Source organism: Musca autumnalis, unplaced genomic scaffold, assembly GCF_047663935.1.
Source record: "Musca autumnalis isolate F117 unplaced genomic scaffold, ASM4766393v1 scaffold_5, whole genome shotgun sequence".
NCBI lineage: Eukaryota > Metazoa > Arthropoda > Insecta > Diptera > Muscidae > Musca > Musca autumnalis.
The window spans coordinates 99,018,289-99,044,984 of record NW_027412088.1 but is presented as its reverse complement, the minus strand read 5'-3'; the positions used below and the strand labels follow the sequence as shown (position 1 = coordinate 99,044,984).

Sequence of the window (26,696 nt, the reverse complement as noted above, 5' to 3'; positions counted from 1 at the left end):
TTTTTAAGAAACAAATACATATTTGATTTATATATTGAATTCATTTAGTAAAACTCAAATTAAAATTTGACATGATAAAAATGGGCATAGTATTACATTAAATTAATATTAATTAAAAAAATATGTGTAGAGATATATAAAATAAAATAAATAATATACATAAAACATTTGCTATACATAGTTTAAAATAATAATGGGAGGAGTTTTGTTTGTATCTATGATGATTGCATTTTCTTCTACTCGTTTTCTTTAACAACAGATGTATAGGCTTTTCTTTGTAGCTCAAGCCCTCATGCTTGTTGAGTTGACCAGTAGTATAGTGTATATACGTTACATGGTACATACTACATAGATTTATTGCATAAAGATGGTAAATGGATAATAATATGGATTGATTGTTTTCAATTTTGTTTGAATATTCATTTGCAAATATTAATTATAAGAAAACATTATAACAAGTTCGGTAATAAAAACAAAAAAGATGTGAGAGATACTATTTAAATTCGTAACTAAAATTTTGGGGAAAACATATAAGCTGCCATTATTATTTTTCATAACGAATTTTTTTTGGCAATTTATAGGTAAGGTATATTTCATAAATGTAAAATGGTAAAACAATGTAAATGGTATTGGCAAAAAACAAAACTAGAATTTATATATTTTTTTGTTTTTAGGTAATGTTTTTTAATTTGAATTTAAATTCAAAAATTGCAGGTTTTTTGTTTGCTTATTGAAACAAGTAAAAAAAAAGACTAAAGTCGGATCATGCCGACCATACAGTAATATATCCTACACCACAATTTTTTAGGTTGATCAAATATCAAATCAAATTGATAAGCATTGACTTATTTTTTGAAGAAAGCTTTACAGTATAACGGACAAAATAGTACAACGGATAGAATTGTGCAACACATCTGAAAAAAATTGGAACTATGTATTTGCAATTAACCATTAAGAACGGACACAAGTTTGAAAAAAAATCACAAAGTCGATCATTTTCTGATAACTCATCATATTCCGGCAGTAGTGTAGGCTATATAAAAATATATTACTATCAGATAAAATTGCTTAAAGAGGTTTAAAAAAATAAAAAAATAATAAAAATTGATAATACATAACAAAATATAATTTTTTAAAAAATTCTAAAAAAAACCACAGAATTATATATTTGTTTTTATCCGAAAAAGGCATATTTGGTGAGAGAGTGAAATGACGATAACGGTTCAATAAGGAAGAAGTAATTGAAAAAGGAAAATATCGGATTTAATATTAAAAAAGATTGTTGATAGAAGGAAGATGGCTAAGTTGAACTAATTTGTTGTTTTGTTTTTTCTTGTGTACAGATCATTGTTTTTGTTTTTTTTTTCTAATATATTTTTTTCATTTGATATAGTTTTTGCTTAATAAAAAATTGTTTTAATTTTAATCCAACAAATCGTGTGGGCAGCATTGTATCTTGGTATTCGTTATTTTGTGTGTGTTGTTGTTGTTTTGAAGATGTGTTGTGTTTCTGTTGTTGTTCAAACCCATATCTTTTGCCAGAATTTTCGTTGCAATTGTTGCAACATTTCGACTGGCACACATGCAGCTTTCAATAACTACTAAATCTTATTACTCGCTGTCTGATCGTGGCGTGCACTATATTTGGGATTTGTTGGCATCACAGTTTTAGTTATAAGTTCATTGGGTGCCTCTAGAACGCCTTTGGCATGAGCGGCCGCTGTATCGCAATCGGTACGTCTCGAAATTAATAAGCGTATATCGGTGTGCAGCATTAATCGTCCCGAACGTGAAGTTTGGAATCTGAAGTGTAAAAAAAAAAACAAAAAAATTAGATTTGCAATAAAACAACAACTCCATTTACATAGGAGAACATTTAACATATTTTTTAGAATAAACCTTCAAAATGGGTCTTGGTGATAATGCTTACCTCAAATGTATGGAATAACGTAAACTTTTCATATTTTCAGCCGACATAAAATGGCCCATTTCATTCTCCATGTTTCTATTGTTGTTGCCATTAGTATTATTAATGTTGTTGTTATTGTTAAGGCCAATATTATTTGAATGCTGTTGTTGTTTATTCGAATTTATTGTCACATTGTTATCACCACCATCAGCAGGATCTTTTTCTATATTGCCATTTTGCACCATAATATCACTAGATCCCATAGTTGTTGTTGTTGTGGTTAGAGTATTATTACTGCTACCGGTATCGGCCAAAATACGTTGACGTATAAACGTTTGATGTAATGCCGGCATATCACGCATATCGTATGGTATAACAAACATACGAACAACGGTACCCATGGGGTTTAATAAGGTAGCTTGGACAGTACCACAACGTGGTACAGAATAACCTTTGCGGGGTAAGCGTATTTCACACTAAAAAAATCAAGAAAGTTGATTAGTTTTGTATTCTATAAACTATGTTATAAAATTACTTACCAAATAAGGTGTACTTAAAGTTTCACCCTTCAGTTCGTAAAAATATGCCGCAGCCGGTATGGTCAATTGTGTGGGACAAAATCCACCCGAAGCACCCAATAACAATTTGAAACCCATAACTTCTATTTTAGGCACCAAACGTCTTTGCAATAAACTTTCCTCTAGATTGCCTAAAATTGGCTTACGACCAAATACTGCAGATAAACGAGAACGCAACTTTACGGGCGAAGTGGCAAATGGACTGTACATGCCACAGTCTAAATCTTCATCGGAAAATTGTTCATCTGAACCCAATGATGAGCGATCTGAACGATCAGATAGGTGACGAGAACGACGTTTATATAAGGCTGAAGCTTTAATGAAACGTGGCGATAGAGAGGGAGAATTGGGTAGTGTGGGTGCAGAATTGGATTTTTGTACAGTTATTGAAGGTGGTGGTGGGGGTGGCCCTGTTGGCGATTCAAAAGAGAATGTTGGTGCGGTGGTATCAGAGCAATTAATATCAGCAGATTTAGAACCTGAAGACATTGTTGAACCTGAGGGCGTTGGTGATATGGCAGCATTTGTCGTTAGAATTCCTCCATTACTAATGGGTATGGGTGAGGAGGCTTTCATTTCATTGGGATTACAAAATATGCGTGTTAAATTCACTTTAGGCGAATTTCGTCTGGCCAACAGGGGATTGTGAATGGAAGGTAAGCTGTTGGTGTTGTTCATATCCACATTATCATTGTTATTGGACCTTTCTGCTGCCGAACAACCGCCACCGCTGCTGCCAACATTAAAATTGAAAGCGATTTGTAAGAGGCTAGGTTTTGGCGTCTGCTTGTGTGGCTGCTGTTGCACCTGACGATTAATGTCTAATTTTAATTGTTGTTCACTTGATGTGGGTGTCTTAAATTGGGCCATAACCCCGCCAGTACCTTTGGCATTCTTCGGATTGTATTCCAACATCATTGGTGGTGTATAACACAAACGTTGAGTGTCAGTGCCATTGGCGTTAATCTGACGGTCGGGTTTTTCATGCAATTGTGTATAATACGATTTGTTGCTGGACAATGAACAACGTTCGATGTTTGGCGTTAGCTTTGTAGAGGATACAAAGTATTCCTGGAAAATAAAAGAGAGGATATTAATATGCGTTTAGTAGTAAAACAAATAAAAAAGTTATACCATAGAAGGTAGGGAAATCTGTGACACAACTCTAAAAATTTAAACAGAATGAATTTTCATCAGCGAGAAAGATGGGCGATGGGTGCTTTCCTTCCGAAAGAGTGTTTCTTTCTGAAAGAAAGGGTGCTTCTGTAGACCCTTTCGTTCAGAAAGGGTTCTTTTAGAGAACCTTTATGAAACAGGTGTTCCCATAGACTCTTTCTGAAAGAACGTGTGCTTCTACAGAAATTTTTTAAAAGAAAGGGTGCTTCAATAAACACTTTTTGAAAGAACGGGCACTACCATACCCCCATTCTGAAAGAAAGTATGCTTCTACAGGCCTTTTCTGAAAGAAAGGGTGCTTCTATAGACCTTTTCTGAAAGACAGGGCGCTTCTAGAGACCCTTTCTGAAAGGAAGGGTGCTTCTATAGACCCTTCCTGAAAGAAAGGGTGCTTCTGTAGACCCTTTCTGAAATAAAGGGTGCTTCTATAGACCCTTTCTGAAATAAAGGGAGATTCTATTGACCCTTGCCCAAATAAAGAGTGTTTCTATTGACCCTTTCTGAATTAAAGGGTGCATCTATAGATCCTTTCTGAAATAAAGGGTGCATCTATAGATCCTTTCTGAAATAAAGGGTGCATCTATAGATCCTTTCTGAAATAAATGCTGCTTCTATGAACGAAAGGGTGCTTCTATAGACCTTTTCTGAAAGAGAGGGCGCTTCTAGAGACCCTTTCTGAAAGGAAGGGTGCTTCTATAGACCCTTTCTGAAATAAAGGGAGATTCTATTGACCCTTGCCGAAATAAAGAGTGCTTCTATTGATCCTTTCTAAATTAAAGGGTGCTTCTATTGACCCTTTCCGAAATAAAGGGTGCATCTATAGATCCTTTCTGAAATAAATGCTGCTTCTATAGACCCTTTCTGAAATAAATGCTGCTACTATGGACCCTTTCTCAAATAAAGGGCGCTTCTATAGACTCTTGCTGAAATAAATGGTGCTTCTATAGACCCTTTCTGAAATAAAGGGTGTTTCTATAGACGTTTCCTGAAATAAAGGGTGTTTCTACAGACGTTTCCTGAAATAAAGGGTGCTTCTATAGACCCTTTCTCAAATAAATGGTGCTTCTATAGATCCTTTCCGAAGTAAAGGCTGCTTCTATATACCCTTTCTGAAATAAATGGGGCTTCTATAGACAGACCCTTTCTGAAATAAATGGTGTTTCTTTAGACCATTTCTGAAATAAATGCTGCTTCTATAGACCCTTTCCGAAATAAATGCTGCTCATATACAGCCCCTGTTAAATAAAGGGTACTTCTATAGACCCCTTCTCAAATAAATGGTGCTTCTATAGACCCTTTCTGAAATAAAGAGTGCTTCTATAGACCCTTTCTGAAATAAAGATACTTCAATAGACACTTTCTCAAATAAATGGCACATCTATAGATACTTTCTTAAATAAATGGCGTTTCTATAGACCACTTCTAAAATAAATGCTGCTACTATGGACCCTTTCTCAAATAAAGGGCGCTTCTATAGACTCTTTCTGAAATAAATGGTGCTTCTATAGACCCTTTCTGAAATAAAGGGTGTTTCTATAGACGTTTCCTGAAATAAAGGGTGTTTCTATAGACGTTTCCTGAAATAAAGGGTGCTTCTATAGACCCTTTCTCAAATAAATGGTGCTTCTATAGACAGACGCTTTCTGAAATAAATGGTGTTTCTATAGACCATTTCTGAAATAAATGCTGCTTCTATAGACCCTTTCCGAAATAAATGCTGCTCATATACAGCCCCTGTGAAAAAAAGGTTACTTCTATAGACCCTTTCTGAAATAAATGGTGCTTCTGTAGACCCCCTCTGAAATAAATGGTGCTTCTATAGACCCTTTCTGAAATAAAAGGCTTTTCTATAGATCCTTTCCGAAAGAAAGGGTGCTTCTATAGACCCTTTCCGAAAGAAAGGGTGCTTCTATAGACCCTTTCCGAAAGAAAGGGTGCTTCTATAGACCCTTTCCGAAAGAAAGGGTGCTTCTATAGACCCTTTCTGAAAGGGTGCTTCTATAGACCCTTTCCGACAGAAAGGGAGCTCCTACAGACCCTCTCTGAAAGAAAGTGTGCTTCTATAGACCCTTTCCAATATAAAGGGTGCTTCTATATACCCTTTCTGAAATAAAGGGTACTTCTATAGACCCTTTCTGAAATAAAGATACTTCTATAGACACTTTCTCAAATAAATGGCGCATCTATAGATACTTTCTTAAATACAGGGTGCTTCTATAGACCCTTTCTGAAATAAATGGTGCTTCTATAAACCCTTTCTAAAATAAACAGCGCTTTTATAGGCCCTTTCTGAAATAAAGGTTGCTTCTATAGTAGTTGATACTGGAACTGAGAATTATCATATTATCAAAAGCAGTTACAGCACAGATACATTCCCTATTTATACAAAAATTAGTAAATTAGATTTGCCCACTTACCTCTTCCACATACTGAGAATAACGTTCCTTATAGTTATCTATCATTTGTTGATTATCACATATTTTCTCTTCTTTTGATTGACCATTATTGACTGCATTATCTACACAATCTTCACTTGTGGTTGACATTTTCCCACCATCCTTTTCATTGTCCGAATCACTGGCCAGTATATCATCAGATTGATTATCACCATTTATTTGACTGTTGGCAACTAGCATGTTTCCCGGGGATGTTGTTGTCGATGATGAGATGGAGCTGGGAGAGGGTGATGAATTTGGACATGACCTACTGCTATCAGCAATTAAAGTTTGATTGTTCTCCAATGAATTCATTTCCTGCAATGTACTTGAGGAGGGCTGTTGAAAATGATGTTGGGTTTTTTGACGTTTACAAACTTGACAGCTTGAACGATTTTGTTGTTGTTGTGGTTGTTGACTACCATTGTTTTTACTAATCGACGATGAGGAGGCTTTTGGTTCCTGTTCCTGTTGCTGTTGTTTGTTATTGTGATGCTGCCCCAATTCTTTGGTTACTTTAAGTTTTTTATTTGCTTTCGGTGTACGTTGTATGGCTTGTAATAAAAGTTCAGCTTTATTACGTGGTGTTTGTATAATATCACTACTATTTAAACTACTGGCTGATGATGATGTGGATGATGCTGTCGACCGTGTGGACAATGTTGATGATGCTAAATCCACCATACCATCATCTTCATCATTCGTCGTACTACGCAAAGGATTACATTTCAGGCAAATCATTGACTTCTCATAACCGCATGCTGAACATGTTATGGAACCTATTAAACTAGTAGTTGGACTAGCGGCAGCAGCATGGCTATTTGTGGTGGTAGTTTGTGTACCAGTTGAGATCATTTTTACATGCTGTTGCTGTTGTTGTTGGCGCTGTTGCCCATTTCCACAGGGAATGCTATTTTTAAAACTATTTGGTAATTGTTGTTGCTGTTCTCTTTGGCCTTTTGTTGCTGTTGTAGTTTGAAGATGCTCATCATGGTCTTTAACAAGTTTCGATGATGCGGAATTCAATAGCTGCTGATGTTCTAAACGATCGTCATCGTCGTTGTTGTCGACGTCGTCGTCATCATCATCATCTTCGCCTTGTTCCATTTTCTGCGAAATGGCTCCACAACAGTTTGGATTTATTTCTATTGCTGATGTGCCATTATTGCATTCGTTGGTCTTACGTTGTTGCTGTTGTTGTTGATGACTTTTCTTATCACGTTTCAACATACGTTTGCGATATTTGAGTAGCTGTTTTTCACGATGCGAAAGATTTCCATAATTTGTACTTAAAGAGGAATTGGAACTATCACCTTCACCAAAACCCACACCAAGATCACAGCTATCCCCACCAATACTAGCACTGCCATTGAAGCTATCACCATCGAAACTGTTTAACGAATCATTATTTGTTATTGTGGTTTGCTGTTTGCCAAACTTTTGGAAATCATGATGGTCAGTTGAGGAGGAAGAGGGATGTAGGGAGGAGGAGCTGGAATTATCATCAATTTTGGGATTTCCTTTGTTTAAAAAAGTTGCATTGAAAACGGCAGTTTGTTGTTGCTGTTGTTGTTGTTTTTGATGATGGTGGTGTTCCTTTGAATTTTTATTATTATCACAGTTAATTGTTAAAGATTTTGTTGTTGTTGCTGCTGCTGATCCAGCAGTTGAATTTGTTGTAGCTAAGCCGCCCGAATTTTTGCTTGTTGTGGCATATTTTGTGGTTGGGGTCATGGTTGACCATGTCCCACAACTACTACTACTGCTGCTGTTGCTGGACGCTTCTGAGGCTGTATATTGGGGAGTTGTTGTTGCTGCTGCTGTCGTTGTTATTGTTGCTTTTACGGCTGGGTTTATTTTTGGTATACCCCCCGTTATACGTGGAAGACTTTTTAAACAAACCGAAACACTACAATTTTCCGATACATTGACATTTGGAAAATTGTGTACATTGGGCTTGGTATTAAAGCAAGCCATGCTATTACTATTCTCCTCATACGCCTTGATACGATAGAAAATATTGAGACGTGGTGCAGCAGCAGGTGCTGCTGTTGTCGCTGCTGATGATGATGATGTTGGCCATCGATTTGTACTATTGGCATTTGATATTGTTGCTGCAGCTGTTGAGGTGGAGCCGCCACTTCCACCGCCACCACCCGTATTCGATATATTAGCTAGACTAGTAGTAGGCGAGGTGCCCAAAATATTCACACTCATCGTTGAGGTGGCCAAATCGCCAGCAGCACTTGTTCTTGACGGTGTGGTATAGATGAGGCGACCAGTATCATAAATGGTCTTGTCCGCTTTCTTAATGAGATCACACCAGGCACTGATTTGTGAAAAATACAATTGACTGCGTATGGCACTACATAAAGAGGGCAGCGTCATTGTGGGCGGTGGTTGTCTGCAACAAAAAAATAAAACATTTTAAGAGTTATTTTTCATTGCAATAAGTGTGGGAAAATTTTGCGGTTTTTAAAGGCACATAGAAATCTGAGCTGTTTAGTTGATAAGCTTGATCTGGTTGGCTCACAGTTGGTCGATATGCCAATGGTTCGCTTCTCCTATAATTTCAGTTCAAAGAAATAATCACAGGAGTGTCACCGTGGTGCAATGGTAAGCACTACCGCACTGCACTCTGTATGTCCAGCTTCGATTCCTTCTCATTGATATGAGAGATGTCGTCTCCCTTGACCTTGGTGCAATCGTAAGCACTACCGCACTGCACTCTGTATGTCCAGCTCTCTTTGAGTAAATGAGCGATATGTATGTATGAAATATTTTAACTCTTCACGCTATCCGGGGATGATCTCCTATATGAATGTCTTAAACCTAACCTAGACATATCTATTCCATGTGCCAACCTTTATTCCATTTAATTTACTTACTTATCATTAACGCTTATTATCCACTGTTCTAATAAAATTTTATGGCCAACTGGTCCCAAATATACTTCTATACAAATGGGCTCACCACGGGCTAGAATATTCTCCATTTTAATACAATAGGCACGCCAACGAGTGCACTGCAAATGAAACGGAAGAAATACAACGAAATTAGTATTTGCCAAAAGACAATCAAATTGACAATTATCTCTCTACATACCGTTATATTTACGTATGACATATCACAGTGGTGTTCCTCAGCATCTGAGGCATCACCTTTGGCTAGTCCCATTTTACGCAGGAACTGATCACAGTGTGGACCCTGTTGGGGTGTGGTTGTTGTTGTGGTGGCTGAATTACGACTCGAGGTTGGAGTCGCGGTTGCCGTTGCTGATGTTGTTGTGCCCGCCCCCGAAGAGCTTTCTCTACGACCAAAAGCATGATGATGGGAGGCGGGGGAATTATCATAGATGCTGTTTGTCGAAGAACTACTATTGGTGGGTGTTGACTGAGGTGTTGGCATGGCTGTTAACTTTCTTAATAAATAATCCTTATTGTGGCTGGTGGCGGTGGCCGGAGTTCCCGTCGTCGAATACCAATTAGAACTACCAGAACTATTAGCTGAACTACCCGAAATATCAGTATGTTGGGGTGTGGGAAAACGCGGCTGGTTTTGTGGTGTTACCCTATAGTGGGCATATTTGGGTGTCGACGCTGTTATGGGAGGATTATATGGTATTGGTGTACCGGAACGTAGGCAGGTATTGCTAGCCAATGACTGTAAAGAGCACATAAAATTATCAACACTGCCGCCGCCGCTGACACCCATGCTACCGCCACCACTTGATACCCCACTACTGTTCGGTGGAGAATTATACAAATTCATGCGATTCAAGGCAATACGTCGTATAATTTCAAAATCTCCGGCACCACTGCTTCGGCGTTCATCATGTGATTGCTCGGTATTAATGGCCAGGGCAACATATTCCGGTTCCACCGAACGCACACAATCCACAGCAACTTTTTGTTCTGTAGTTGCTGCTGCCATTTGTTGACGCTGGGCACACGGAGATTCTTGGCGTAGTTGACTTAGTTTCTGAGACCAACGGCTGTGATTGCTTTCCACCGAGGAACCAGCACTTTCACTGCTGCTGTTGCTGTAGTAGTCAAGCAGCCGTAAAGATGTTGACTGTGTGGAATCTGGGGAATTTGAAGCTTTGCGTCTCAAATAGTTGCCAATTTCGGTAGAAATACTAGTTGCACTACTGCTACCTCCACCACCATGATGTTCTTGATAGATACTGGCACCAGCTCTAGATGTTGATGGTTTAGGAGATTGACGACCAGCAACACCAGTAGCCACAGCACCACCATCTGTCAAGGTATTGGACCCAGCAATATGTGATATTAATTCGCTATATTTAACAGCATATTCATCTTCGGCCAATGCTCGACCTTCCAATATTAAAGAGGCTATACCGAGCAATGCTGAATTACAAACACTGTTGTTGCTATTCGTTGCGGTAGAACCACCACCACCACTTGCACTTCCAACGGTGCCCATTGGAAAGGGTGAACTGTTGGTTAGACCCAAAAAGCTGCCGCCGCTGCTACCACCAACAACAGCAGTGGGTGGTGAAGAACCGCTAAAAGATGTTGGTATCATTTTGTTGCCACAATACCACCAATCAAGCAATGGGACCCAAAATTTTTTGTTTTTGACTTTCTACTCCAACGAAGCTATCAATTGACGCCGACGCCGCCGCTGTTAATATTGTTGCGTCGTCGTCGCCGCCAATTTCTCTTCTTGTCGTCCTCGTCCGCTAATAAATTAGGCAGCAGATTTGGTACTCTTCCTTCTCCACGGCGATGTTGTAAACTGAAAATAGAAGAAGGAAAAAAAAATGTTATTATGTATGGTTTTGGTGTAAAAGAAGAGAGATAAATGAGTATGAAGAGAAAGCGTATTCATGATTGAAAGGTACCGAAGATGAGAATCAGATCAAGAAACTTTACAGCAGGTTGTATCAATAAAGCATTGAAGCACAGTTAACTGTTGTTCTACTTAAGGTTCATGGGTCCTTAAGTCGACCCTGACATCGGCTGAGATAACCTCAGCCTTCGATAAAACTACTCGTTATATCACGTCTGTCAAATATTGTGGCAAAAATCCTTGAAAATATCGAAAAACAGAAGATATCACACCGTTTGGAATTTCTAACGTTATGGGGTCTCTATACCTAAACATGATCCTAGGTTGAACATTTTTGGTGGACAAATTTTTTGGTGGGGAAGTTGAGACTCCCAAATGTTAAATTACGGGTAGTATAGGGGTTATACCATGGAAGGTATAAAAATAATAGAAGGTTATACCGTCGAACCTTTCAATTTATTTTATTATTTTTATTTATTATTATTATTTTTTTTTGGAAAATACCCCATTTTATTATGACCTCACACGACGTTAACAAAATAATCAAAAATGAACAAATATTTGCAAATTTCTGCTCTTAAGGAGGTCAATCAAAATCTGTATTTGTATTGGACTGAAATATTTTTCTTAAATTGTCGCAATCAAAATTCCAATATTTACATATGAAATATTGAAACAAGTTCTATAGAACAAGTAGCTACCCCAATCAAATGCATCAGACCCAAATATACAAAAAAGAACCACAAATGATTTACTTTCAAGTGGAACTGAAGGTAGTTCCCACCACATTCATACATACAAATTTAATGTTTAAATGTACATATTTATGCAGGCGTATTGGAGGAAACTGGGTCACACAAAACCTATGTATGTATATATGTATGTATGCAACAGTATGTTGCACATGTATCAACAAATTGACTTATACCTATATACCACAAGTATGTACATATATATGTATCTGCAGATTTTATTTATGTCTATCACGGTTGCTGCTTCTGTTGGCTTTGAATTGTGCAATATTTTATGGAAGACACAATAAAATTGCACATGGAAACACACAGAACAAGGAAATTAAGGTCAGTCATCATTCAATGGAGGTCGGATAAGAGACGGTTGGTTAGTTAGTTGGTGGCCATTACTTGGGGAGGAAATATAATGGCAAAATGAAAAACGCCACAATGAATGAACGAACCGACGATCAAATCAACGGCTATGTGAGCGATGGCATGAGGCGGCAGCAGCAACTGGCAACAAAACCAAGATTGGATGTAGGTTACCATGTTATGAATGTAGTTCTTGGCCATGTTGGAACATAGCCAGAAGTTTACCAGTCACTTGGTAAATAGTAGATCTTACATCACACACATACACGCCTGCATCGCGACACAAGCTATATAAAATGTGCAATGTGCAACAGATACCTACCTACATAGCCATTTGAAACATAAAGTGGGTATGTACAAATATTTACTTATACATAGCCATACATACATATGCTTCTATATGTATTGGGGGCGTGACCCATAAACCTAGATTGCTAGTCAACCCCCTTACACATTGACATCAATGCTGTTGCCAATTGCCCAACAACCCAAGAGCTCACATGTTCTTGCGCTCCATTCAAGCGCGCCTTTCCAACAAGCAATACAATACATATCTACATAAGTAAGTAAATAGCAAGCATTTGAAATAAAAAAAACTGCATAAATATGACGTCACTTTTACAAGGTTTTTGTTTTTGTACAATTTTCAAATACAAGTTGGTGCAATTGACGATGACGACGGCGACGACAACGTTGCCAACAACGCCGAAGTCAACGACAAAGTGGCAGACAACTGTGAATTAAATCTAAAAACCTCAATTTTTTCGTTTAACAAACAAACAAAAAAGCTTGTATGAAAATAAAAATTTCGTAATATTAGTGTGGAAACCAGTCCATGCTACAACAACTGGAGGTATAAAAAAAACGCACACAGAAAATTAACAAATAAATTTAACAATTATATTTTGTTAGTTAATGCACAATGGTTTGCAAATTATCTCTCTTTGTCCCTAACCTCTTGGTGGTAGAATAACCCCACCTAATCTTGTTGATACATGTTGGCCCAAAATGGATCCCCATTAACAATCAAAATTCTGTAAATTACTACAAAAAAAAGCAAATACAAGTGCAAACGGGATTAAGTTCAGTGGGGCCGAACCATAAATTATATAGGAACCAGATTTCAGCCATATCGGTTGTATTTTGTTACTAAAACTTTAAAAATACCTAAAAAAATCCGTCGATACCGGAGTTATACTAAAACGTGGACCTATACCAACAATTCTGAAATATGTTATGGATCCAATGAAGACTAAATAATACCGAAAATCGGGAGGTACTGTTCTATGGGATTTATACCAAAATATGCACCTATGTTGACAATTTTTGATGAAGAAGTTTTGCGACCACTGGAAACATTAAATGTCAACTTGCAAAAATGTACCCATTATCTTCAAAATACCTTAAATCGGGAGGTACCGCTATATGGGAGCTATACTAAATAAAAATGACCTATGGACCTAAAATTCTTGTTGGAAAAGTTTTGTGACCCCTGGAGACCCAAATGTCAACAAACAGGTAGTTAGGTGGAACAAAAGTAGCAAAAATGTTCACATACCTAAAATCGGGAGGTAACGTCATGTGGGGGGCTATACCAAAACATGGATCTAAGTTGACAAATTTGATTTGAATTTTGATGGAGAAATTTTGCGACCACTGGGGGGAACCTCAAAATGTCAAATAACAGGTATTTCGGTCAAAAAATGTAGCTAATATCTTCAAAATACATAAAATCGGGGGGTTACCGTTTTGTGGGGGCTATATTGCAATTTTGGTGGAAAAGTTTTGTGACGACTGTGAACCTTAAGTGTCAAACTGCAGATAGTTCGGTCAAAAAATGTAGCAAAAGTCCTCAAAATACCTAAAATCGGGAGGTTCCATTATATGGGGGCTATATTAAAACATGGACATATGATGAAAGTTTGTTGTAAAGAAGTGTTGCGACCCCTAAGAACCTCAAATGGCAAATAACAGCTAGTTCGGACCAAAAATGTAGCAAAACTCCTCAAAATACAACAAATCGGGAGTTTCCGTTATTTGGGGCTAAACCAAAATATGGACCTATGTTGACAAATTTTAGTGTAGATGTTTTGGGACCTCTGGAAACCTCGAATGTTATAGTGCAGGTAGTTCGGTTAAAAATGCCGAAAATCGGGAGGTACCCTTATTTGGGGGCTATATCGAAACATGAATCTATGTTGGAGATGTTTTGTGACCACTAGGAATGGCAAACATCAAAATACTGGTACTTGCATCAAAAGGGTAGCTAAAATCCTCAAAATACCGAAAATCGGGAGGTACCGTTATATGGGGGCTATACCGAAACATCGAAACATGTTGAGAATTTGTGATGGAGATGTTTTGTGACCACTGGGAACCGCAAACGTGAAACGTCACAGGTGATTCCGTCAAAAAGGGTAGCTAAAATCATCCAAATACCGAAAATCGCGTGGTACCGCTCTATGGGGTCTATACCAAAACATGGACCAGTGTTGTAAATTTTTGGTGGAGATGGTTTATGACCTCTGGAAACCCCAAATGTCAAATTACAGATAGTTCGTTCAAAATATATACCCAATATCTTCAAAATACCAAAAATCGGGAGGTAACGTTATATCGACGCCTCCAAACAATAGTATGCTAAGTCGACTTAGCATGTTTTCAAGTTCTTTACATTTTTACATTTTACGTCGTTTAACTTAAATTCTGTCAAATTTTGGTAATGATCGGTCAATCCGAACAAAAGTTATAAATAAATGTTTACTCAGAATAGTAGTGAAGGTCAAAGAAAACTGTAAACTTTGAGAGCTTCTCCTGCAAAACTCACTTTTCAGACTTAGCATACTATTATTTGGAGGTGTCGATATGGGGGCTATACCAAAACATGAACCTATGTAGACAATTTTTGCTGGAGAAGTTTTGTAACCACTGAGAACCACAAATGCCATATTACAGGAAGTTCGTTAATAATGTAGCTAAAATCCGCAAAATACCGAAAATCCGGAGGCACCGTTATATGGGGGATATATGTACATACATAAACATGGGCCTATGTTAACAATTTTCGGTGAAGTTTCGTGACTGCAGGGAACATCAAAAGTCAAATTACGGACAGCTCAGTCAAAAAGTGTAGCTCAAACGCTCAAAATACCTAAAAACTGAAACATGGGCCTATGTTGGCAGTTTTTGGTGGAGAAATCAAATCTCATGTTACGTATAGTTCAGTAAAAAAAATGTAGATAAAACCCTCAAAATATCGAAAATCGGAAGGTACAGCTATATGTGGGCTATACCTAAACATGGGTGGGTCTATGTTGACAAGTTTTGGTGCACAAGTGTTGTGGTCCCTAAGAACCCCAAAAGTCATATTAAAGCTAGTTCTGTTAAAAATTCTAGCTAAAAATCCTCAAAATACCGAAAATGCGGAGGTATCGCTATATGGAGGCTATACCAAAACGTGGACCGATATAGCCCATGTTTGAAATTGACCTGCCTATGGAAAAAATGCACTCAGGTGCAAAAATATAGCGTTCTTTCTAATTCTTGCGGACGCTATAGTGATTACATCGTACAGACATGTCTAGATCGACTCCGAATTTTATGCCGATCAAGAATATATACACTTTAGAGGATCGCAAATGATTATTTCGATGAGTTACAAACCAATACAATAAACTTAATATACCCTCCATACTATGGTGGAGGGCATAAAAAGCGGGGTATTGTGGAACTTCCATTTCCAATGTAATTATACCCTCAGCCTTTAGGCTATATGTATATACACTCTATACACTTTGATGCCATCAAAAATGTTCCTCGTCGAAATAGTGGTTTTGTTTGGATAAAATCCGTTTCAGATGATTTGGAGTCGATTTAAGAATATCCGCAAGTCTGTCTGCCTGATTGGCTGGTGTGCACGATAACTCTCGAACGGATCATCAGATTTGGTCCCATCTTTGCATTCATAATATATTGTCCAAACTTAGAAAAAATCGAATATTGACTATATACTGCCTGTCTGTCTGATTGGCTGGTGTGTACGATAACTCTCGAATGGATCATCAGATTTGGTCTCATTTTTGCATTCATAATATCGCATTCACCATATCGGTCCACTACTTCGTGTTCCTCACCCACAAAAGTTCAACATTTTTCGCTAAAGTGACGCGCACGATAACTCTCGAAGGAAGCAACCGATTTGATTTAAACTTTGCTGATTGTAGTATTTTTTTCGAGATTGATTATATCGGTCTATTTCATCGGGTATCTCTTCCACACAAAATTTCATTTTTTTTTTTTGGAAAAGTGCAGTTGATCTTTGAATCTTTTTTTTAGCCTTTAGACTAACGAGTGTATACACGATAACTCTCGAACAGATGAACTGTTTTGGCTCAAAAAGTAGCCTTTGTCATATCGGTCCACTCACTCCTTCAGGTACCTTCCCCACAAAAGTTAAAAAATTTTCGAACAAATTGTGCGCACGATAACTCTTGAGGGGAGTAACCGATTTGGTCCATATTTCTACCACTTCTTCTGATACCTCCTACTGTATTCGCCGCCTCATTACGAAGATAGTTTAAGTTCGAAGATGGGCCTTATGGGTTCACACCTTCTGGTACGAAACACACCTCCACCCCCTAAAAAATTTAAAAAAATTTCACTAAAATGGTCACCACCATAAATCTCGAAGGCAGTTACCGAGTTGGTCCAAACTTTGGACGTCCTAATATTTTGTCCAAATGTAGTTTAACTTCAAAAAATGGACCACCGGTCTTCTCCTCCACAAATGTTCAACATTTTATTTAATTTCTCGTTGGAGTCGAGCTTAATGACCGATGATTTGTGTAAGTGAAAAAGGAAAGCCGAAGATTCAAACCGGTTTCGCCTTTGGTAGCGGCTCATCAGACATATCGGCTGTGGAATGCCTTCTCTGTCATCGAACTTTCTCTCTTTCAAATGCAATTGTTTTTTTACAGTTGTGGATATTTTTCCCCTCAATCTGTATGGCATCCATGACAAACGATTAGCGCAGCCTACTCCTTGTGCTACTCCTTGTGGTCCTGTTTCTGTTTACAGCGATGACATAGTGGTCCAAAACCTCTAAGTTATACGGTGACCAACTAAAATGACTGGAGGCCGCGTTATCTATCGAAGAGAAATGACTTACATCAAAAACGGACTATGTCCGTCCATTCCTTCAAGTACCTAATTATTGGGGAAAATGATTTTGGTTGCGTAACCGGTGTTCGATTTGATATTGTCAATGGAAGAACCTTTCGATTCACACGGGCTGAGGGTATATTTGTCGGCAAAGCTGATAATTTTTAATTAAAGTTCGAAGATGTACATATATACATACATATGTGGGTCTACAACTTCGGGTAGAGCTCTCCCTAAAGTTCAAAAAATTTCGCCGCATGTAGTTAATGCCTCTAGGTCAGCGACGACCACAGAAATACAACCAAAGCGAAGACATGTATGAACGTATGAGTGAAAAAAAGCAACAACCACATTATGTTTTTGTTTGTTTTCATTCATTTACACTGTACGTGAGAGAGGGAAGCAAATGCAAAAACAACTCAGTGGGCGCCCTCACTATACGATCTAAGCAAAGAAGCTCGTCCCTGCTCTAGGTTATACGGTGACCAACTAAAATCACTGAATCACTAAAATCAATATAATTGTTTCAGACCCAAAGCGTATATGGACGAAATCCGTTTCAAACAATTTGATGTCGAGTCCTCTATCTGTCTGTCTGACTCCAAAAAGAACTTCTGCATCAACTAAAATGACTGATGAACACGATAATTTACGAAATAGGTAAGTAACCAATTTGGCCGAAACTTTGCCCATCCAAACGGACCTACATCAAGTTCCAAGACGTTCTATATCGGACAATATCTTTAGATATCTCCCTCACAAAAGTTCAAGATTTTTGCTTAAGTATAGTTAAAGGTTTTATCGAGGATTCTTTGGGATTTTTTACCGAAGATACTCTTTGTCGGTCCATTCCTTCAGATAGATACTTCCTCCGCTATAACCCATTTTTTTGCTAATTTTATTTTTTCAAGAATTCAACCAACATTTCTTTGCAATTAACCCGACTTTTTATCACATTTATTTATTATACCCAATTACATGTGAATTTTGTTTTCAACAATCCCATAGTGCATACTTTGCACATGAAAAACAGCAATATTTTCATTTGTTTTTTTAACACACTAAAACTATCAATGAAGAAAGAGCAAAAAAAATAACTCAGCCAACAGCAGCAAGGGGAAAAAATAAATACCCACGCACAAACAACAAAACTCATGGTTCCCCTCCAACCAACAACATGTTGCTGACATTTTCCTTCTACCAGAAACACACAAAAAACAACAACAATAATAATAATAAAAAAATCATGATTTTTCCATAGCACCACATTGTGTTATGTTGCTAAGCATTTATGTTGAAACAAGGTTGTTGTCTCTGCTGCTGCTGCTCTGTTTACGTTTTGCAACCAACCCCTCATTACCTCTCTCACACTCTTTGCGTCCCATCATACAAATTGACACGAACAACAAATTTTATTCATTTACTTTCCGTTTGAAGTCTTGACCTGCATCATATTCGTTGTTGTGTTCACAAAGTAGAACACAACACACGACGCACACAAACATATCCAGTGTTGTATGGGGTAATGTGGGGGGTTTCTATATTTGTGACATAAGGAGAGCGAGGCAGAGAGAGAGCCCGAATGAGATTCAGAGTATCTTTTACAATACAAGAGTAAAAAGTGTTGGCCCCCCTTTTGTGAGTGTGCAAAAAAACGGTGATTTGTTATTACATTGAGCAAAGGAAAATCTTCCGTACTGTTGGTGTTTTTGTGTTTGCCTTTGTGTTTTTTTTTTTATTTTTAATAAATTTTCCTCTCACCATACAGAGATTTTGTGTTGATAGGTAGGGTGGGTTAAAAAACTGTGTATGAAAATATAAAAGAAATTTCTTGTCATTAAATTAGGGCAATTGAAATAATAGTGCGGGTGGGTTTATTAAATAACACAATAGTTAATTAAATAACATTAAAGGTGGAGTACAAATCGTCGCAAATTAATTTTGAAAATCCCATTTTATTTTATGTACAGAATTCGTGTGTAAACATATGGAAACTAATACCCCGTTTACACCATAGCCGACCAAGAAGAGGGAACACAAAATTCTCAATATTTGCAACTTTTGACAGTGTGTTAGTAACCTTGTATGCACGCATGCTGCAAAACAAAAACAAATCAAAACATTTGTGTGCTCTTTCGTTGCGTTCGGGTCGTGTGTGTGTGAATTGCCGAAAAACTTCGTAACTTTAACAATATCAAAGCACGACATTGGTTTAGACCATAGCCGACCAAGAAGAGCGAGCGCTTAAATTGTTTATGTGTGGGTAAAATTACACTGACAGAACAGGGTGATGATTTTCATATTGAGTGTGAAATGAAAAATATATTGTTGGCGCGTTCGCTTTGTATGACTTAAATTAAAAATAATATAAATAACTTCATAATTTGAAAAGTATTTTTCTTCATATGTTAATTTTTTTGAGAGAAAAAACAAATTGTATATAAAAATGATTTTTTAAGAATTTCTAAGCATACATACATTTTTTATTGTTGCATTGCAGACGAGGCATTCTGCGTCATTAAAAATATTAATACAAAACAAAAATCATTTTCAAATTCTTCCCTCCACATATTTGCTGTACAACTGCAAAATCTTTTCTGTGTACCCAAAAATAAACAAATAAAGCGGCATCAACCTGCTTGCATGAAATTCAGTACAAGACTGAAGTAAAAAAATCAAAACATTTGCTCTCTTACTTTGCGTTCGGGTCGCGTGTGTGTGATTTGCCGAAAAACTTCGTAACCAAATCAATACCCACGAACGGGTTTGGTTTAGACTATGCCTTGTTTAGCAAATCCAGTCGATTTAAGTTTTTATTTTCATATAATATAGTATGTCCAACAAATCGAGATAATGCATAAATCATCTTATAAGTGCATAGTCTAAACCAGGGATGCACAAAGAGAATCTGACACATTTTCTCTTAAATATTTCACACTGCATTTTTGTTGGCTTTTCTTAACTTTTTTATGTTTTAAAACTTTAATTGTATTCTAAAATAGTAAAAGTTGCAGGGATGCAACCGTAGTTCGCCTCCTCGTGGAGCATCCTGGGTAACGCTAAATGAACTACAGCGAATCGGAAGCCAAAGAATCAAGTTTTATTCAATATCAACCGAAGAGAACCTCCTGGCTTAAGAAGAAAAAAACCTGTGTATTTTTTCTTCTTAAGCCAGGAGATAAAACCCAAAAAATTGATAAATAAAAATATAAGAAAAAAGGATCCAATTCTCAGTTGAACATATGTCTGATATCCGTATTGATATCTGGTCGAGAAAATTATATATACATGAGCAACAAAAAAAGAAGATTAAAAGAAACCAGAAACAACCTAAGCACACATAATTGAACAAATGGCAAAATCAAATAAAGCAGTAGGACAACAGGTCCGAGTATGCCAACTAAACATTGAAGGCATCAGCAATGCTAAGTCAGAATATCTGTCCCGCATATTGGCAGATGAAAAAATTTACGTTGTCCTAATACAGGAAACCCACACATCATCCCAGCAAATATTAGACAACAAAGGCCACATCCCCGGCTATAAACTTTTAGCAGCCATCAACCACCCAAAATACGGTAGCGCGACGTACATCCATAACAACATTAGCGGCGCCGAGGTTATGCAATGTACAGACGAAGGTGATATATCCCTAATCACAACACAAATTCAAGGTCAGCATATCACTAACATATACAAATCTCCTGCTATATTTTGGTCTGAAAATGTACTTCCCACTTATCCCCACCCAGCTATATATTGTGGAGATTTTAACAGTCACCATAGCTTCTGAAGGTACGTCAACGAAGACGAAAATGGTGAACAACTATCCCAATGGGCCGAAATGAACGATTTGCACCTGCTATTCGACGCAAAAGATCCCGGTAGTTTTCACTCGTCGAGATGGAACCGCGATTACAATCCTGACTTATGTTTTGTATCCTGCGTTAACGGCATACCGCACCATGCATCACGACATATACTCCCCATCTTCCCACAAAGTCAACACCGGCCAGCTATAATAAATATCGGTGTTACAATACCAGCCATACGGTCCATCCCAAAGCCAAGATGGAACTTCTGGAAAGCCGACTGGTCGAAATACACAACAAAACTTGATTGCGACATCAGATTCATCCCTCCAACTGCAAAGAATTTCGATAGACTCACCGAACTTATCATCGCAACAGCAAAAAAGTGTATCCCCCGTGGTTACCGAAAAGATTTCATCCCTTGCTGGAACGAAGAAAGTTAACGTTTTCTGGAAGAGTTCCGTTCCACACAAAGCCCAGAAGTTGCAGATGAATTAATAAAAAAGCCTTGACGAAGCTAGAAAATCGGAGTGGGTCAACACCGTCAACAGTATGAACTTCAAGCACTCCAGTCGCAAAGCATGGAGTCTCCTACGAAAGCTCGCAGCTGCTAACCCTCCTCCATCTTCAAAACCATCTGTAAAGGAAATGCCATCGCTTCACATATAATAAAACTATCTAAAGCCGATCTGAAATCGACCATGCTCTCTCAAAAATGAAACCAGGAACAGCCGCCGGCGTCGACTGCATCTACCCTGAATTTATTCTATACAGCGGACCACGTACGAAAGCATGGCTCGCAAGATTTTACACAGACATTCTGCACTCCGGCTACCTCCCCCGCTCCTTTAAAAGATCAAAAGTAATCGCGCTTTTGAAACCAGGTAAAGATCCAGCGGAAGCATCGAGTTATCGGCCCATTGCTCTTCTTTCGGTGTGCCTGAAGCTTTTCGAGCGTCTAATTGTATGCCGCATTGAAGATGAAATTGACAAATTCATCCCCAACGAATAAGCAGGTTTCCACAAGGGCCGAAGTTGCACCGACCAAGTACTGGCACTCACGAACTACATCGAGAATGGTTTCGACAGGATGCAGAAAATTGGAGTGTCTTTCATTGATCTAACGGCAGCCTACGACACAGTCTGGAAGAATGGTCTGTTACTAAAACTAAACAAAATAATCGCCTGCAGTAGGATATGCAACATTATACAGGCTATACTCAGCGACAGACTTTTTACCGCCCACTTAAACGACAGCTCCAGCAGAACCCAAAAAATTCAATAACGGCCTTACCCAGGGTTCGGTCCTTGCCCCAACCCTGTTTAATCTTTACATCCATGATCTTCCGGAAACAGCTTCCCGTAAATTCAATTATGCAGACGATATGGCAATCGCAACACAAAACACGAACTTCGAAATCTTAGAGAAGGTTCTGGAATCAGATTTATCTTTAATATCATCCTACTGCCACAAATGGAGACTAAAACCTAGCCTCTCAAAAACAGAAGTCTGCTGTTTCCACCTCCCTCACGTCGAAGCAGACAGGAAATTTTTAATAAATTTTAACGGTGCCTCCCTCTGTCACAACTTCAATACGAAATACCTTGGTATAATTTTTGACAGAACCCTATCTTTCAAACAGCACCTAGAAAAATCGGGCCAAAAACTGAAGACAAGAAACAATTTAATGCAGTTCAGTTTAAGACCTGCTCTCGGATCGCTTGATTTTTGTTTCAGGCAGTTGTATTCGCTGCCCCCATTACGACGATACAAGTTTTTCAGGGGCAAGTCCATACTTCCTAAGAAAATAGGTCGAAAGTTGTAAACAACTCCTATGGCACCATGTTTAGTGGCTGGAGCACACGATAACTCTCGAACCGATCAACCGATTCAGTCCAAAATTTGGCCTTCGTAAAATTTTGTCCAAACTTAGTTAAAGTTCAAAGATGAGCCATATTGGTACACTCCTTCAGGTACATCTTCCACGAAAGTTCAAAACTTTTCGCTAAAATGGTGCGAGTAAGTGTCGAAGGCAGTAACAGAGGAGTTGGTTCATACTTTGGACATCATAAAATTTCTACCAGACATAGATGCGGTTCCAATATGGACTCTATCGATCCACTCCTACGGGTACCTCCCATACAACATTTTGGAGAAGTGCAGTTTAAGTAAGAACTGTTCTCGAATCCTTTAAATTTTTGTTGTAACAACTTTTATTCGCTGCCCCCAGTACAACGGCACAAGTTTGTTCTGGGGCAAGTCCATACTTCCTGAGAAAATGGCCCGTGGCCTGTGGCACCATGTGTAGTGGCTGGAGCACACAATAACTCTCGAACCGATCAACCGATTTAGTCCAGAATTTGGTCATGGTAAAATTTTATCCAAACTTAGTTTAAGTTCGAAGATGAGCCATATCGGAACACTCCTTCAGGTACATCCTCCACGAAAGTTCAAAACTTTTCGCTAAAATGGTGCGAGTAAGTGTCGAAGGCAGTAACAGAGGAGTTGGTTCATACTTTGGACATCATAAAATTTCTACCAGACATAGATGCGGTTCCAATATGGACTCTATCGATCCACTCCTACGGGTACCTCCCATACAACATTTTGGAGAAGTGCAGTTTAAGTAAGAACTGTTCTCGAATCCTTTAAATTTTTGTTGTAACAACTTTTATTCGCTGTCCCCAGTACAACGGCACAAGTTTTTTCAGGGGCAAGTCCATACTTCCTGAGAAAATACTTCCTGTGGCACCATGTGTAGTGGCTGGAGCACACGATAACTCTCGAACCGATCAATCGATTCACTCCAAAATTTGGCCTTCGTAAAATTTTGTCCAAACTTAGTTAAAGTTCAAAGATGGACAATATCAGTCCAAACCTTCGGGTACCTCCGCCCAAAAGTTAAAAAAACGCGCAAACATTGGGGTCCTAATATTTAGTCCAAATATAGTTTATCTTCGAAAATGGGTAAATATTGGTGTTCTCCTTAGGATAGCTCCCCACAAAAGTTCAACATTTTTGTTTAAGGGGTGACTCCCCCACTTGTGAAGCCCAATATGGGTATTTTTAATGATTTTTTTTCACGAAAACTACCAAAATTTTTTGGTCAATTTTTTTCTGAATTTTTTTTTGTGTTGAGAAGAAAAAAATATTATGAGATTTTGGTATTTTTGTGGGCTTATTTGGAACTAAAACATAAAGATGTAGTCCTTCATTTATTATGAGATTTTGGTATTTTTGTGGGCTTATTTGGAATTAAAACATAAAGATGTAGTCCTTCATTTATCGATTTTTTTTAAATATTAGATTTTACTAAAATGTTGGACCAAAAAGTGAAAATTTAAATTTTTGGCTTAAAATTGTTTGAGAATAAAATCGATCGATGAAGGACTAGATCTCCATGTCCTTTATAACCCCACAAAATTGTATGACAATCGATACATTAGTTTTCGAGCTATAGTTGGCAACGGTTTGAAAATGTCATTTCGAGAAAAGCACATTTTTATTGTCTATGTCAAAGGTCATATTTCAGGAAATATTGTTCCGATCGACTTGAAAGTGTTACCACATTTTTAAAACAAGCCAATACAACATTTTTTGATTTTCTGAAATTTACAAGTGGGGGTTAAATACAGTTTAGGATCTGTTTCAAGATCCTTTGAAAAATTATACCTATGTTACTTCTTTTGATCCTGTTTACAGCGTTATTATGTTTTTCGTGGGCATGTCCAAAACCTCTAAGTTATGAGGTGATCAACTGAAAAGTCTGACAGGCCCGATATCTATCGAAAAGAAATGACTCCCAAAATAAGATTTACTTCCAAATTTGACTATGTCAATGCATTTCTTCCGGTATCCCCTCCGCAACACTTTTGAGCTACAATCGAAATTTATATTTTTTTGTTTACAAGTTCACACGTTCAAAAAGGGCCACAAAATCTGGAAACCTCCTAAATAATTATTGGGAAAAATGATTTTTGTTGTGTAGCCGGTATTCGATTCTATATTGTCCTTAGATGAAAGTTGCAATTCACACAGGCTGAGGGTGTTGGCGGCAAAGCCGACTGATACTATTTTTACTTGTTTTCAGAGTGTGTACTTACCACGATCTTTCGTTGTAAACCTGCTGCCTAAAGATAAATCTCCAACGGGTTATAGAAGCATCATTGTCAATAGATATTTAAACATTCTGAAAGTGAACAAAAAGAGAATGGAAACAGTTACTTTTAAAATGAACATGTTTAGTTATTAAAAAAATAAAAAAAAAAAACAAATAATTATATTTTAAAATAAAACTAGGACAATTTATTTTAAATATTTAATGCCAATTTCTTGGGGACAAGCAACAACATTTTAATTGCTGTGTTCGAATTTGAAAACAAGAAATGCCTGAAATAATTCGACCAATATTTATTATGGCAATGACGTTGGTATTCCGTTTTTCCGATATGATATGCTTTGTTTCTGGGAGGGTACCCACATTCATTACTCAATACATGTTTCGTGGGGTGAATATCTGCTTTTTCATCTCCGTTTTTGGCAATAACACATAATTTTAAAATTTGTCTTCTACACATTTAACGGTACCTTGGTATACGAAGAAATAGAAATATGCGTCTGACGTCATTTTTTTTCAATTCTCAACTGATTCACATAGTACACCGATGTTGCGGATCGATTTTGGTTGGTCACTGAATTTTTTGAATACAAATGTATGTATGATGAAATAAATTAGAAAAAAATGCGAAGAGACAAACAATGAAATGACACAAAAACACTGAATGGCAAAATAATGATTAATGTCGAGATGATGTCTGCTAAAAAATCAGCTTTTGAAATAAACGGCGTTATCATTAACGTTTGTTAAGTTTGAATTTTGGACCAAGCGAATTGTGAAAAGATCTTGTGGTCTGTTGCATGGAAAGAACGTTTGGCTTAATGTGATCTTTCCATTGTTTGACACAGATTAGAGAGATGTAAGCTGAATTTCAATTAATCTTTTAATCGAATTTTGTATTAAAAATTCTGAAATCCAAATATTCGAATTTCCTACTGACTACGGAAGATGCCTTCGCTTGGCAATATTTTTCAAAAAATACCTAAAAACTGAGACGGGGCCGATTTTGAATTGGCGGGTACAAATCGAAAGTCGGTTATTTTTCAAAATAGAAAAGCAGACGTTTTAATTGAAGGCAACAATGATTACGTATCCCTAGTCTAGATAGAGAAATCTTTGTTGGAGTGTAATATGAAAGATTGGCTAAGAGAAATAAATTTGCCATATATACATAGTTAATACTACGGTTACCAGGAACTGAATGCAGAAAATCTAGTGGAATTTGTCAATTTCATCGCATATCAGTATTTACTTCAAATAAGTAAATCTTTAGAAAAGTCATTCACACGAAAAAAATGCTCTAATGTAAACGTGGAATAATTCAATAATTTAGTAATACATATAAGAATCTTAAGAAGGTCACGCTACGTTTCCACTGATTGGTAATCAACATTGAACATCAGGGCACACATGAAATTAAAATGTTGCCATTCATTTGTTGCCTAAAATAATAAAACCCAATTAGCAAATGAACGCACATTAAATGCAATGACGATGGAGGAGATGGCGACAACTACAACCGCGAATTTATTGCATAGCCACCACATACATACGTCTGTAAAATTTCAACAAATGATTTAGTTA

The 26,696-nt window shown here is 37.5% G+C and overlaps 2 protein-coding genes across 9 annotated transcripts in view; both read right to left on the bottom strand.

The window, feature by feature from the left end:
• The window catches only part of Miro (mitochondrial Rho GTPase), a 637,534-nt gene that overhangs the window by 251,248 nt on the left and 359,590 nt on the right, over window positions 1-26,696 (bottom strand). The gene's annotated exons all lie outside the window — the stretch shown is intronic.
• The window catches only part of atos (atos homolog atossa), a 172,827-nt gene continuing 147,481 nt past the window's right edge, over window positions 1,351-26,696 (bottom strand). For all 8 annotated transcript variants that reach the window (XM_073991128.1, XM_073991127.1, XM_073991125.1 and 5 more), the window contains 7 exons: window positions 25,099-25,184; window positions 9,204-10,862; window positions 8,987-9,123; window positions 6,081-8,502; window positions 2,449-3,558; window positions 1,931-2,385; window positions 1,351-1,803 (listed from right to left, as the gene is read on the bottom strand). In XM_073991128.1, coding sequence (XP_073847229.1) covers window positions 1,602-1,803; window positions 1,931-2,385; window positions 2,449-3,558; window positions 6,081-8,502; window positions 8,987-9,123; window positions 9,204-10,649 — 5,772 coding nt within the window. In that variant the 5' untranslated portion in view covers window positions 10,650-10,862; window positions 25,099-25,184 and the 3' untranslated portion in view covers window positions 1,351-1,601. The remainder of the gene's footprint in view (window positions 1,804-1,930; window positions 2,386-2,448; window positions 3,559-6,080; window positions 8,503-8,986; window positions 9,124-9,203; window positions 10,863-25,098; window positions 25,185-26,696) is intronic.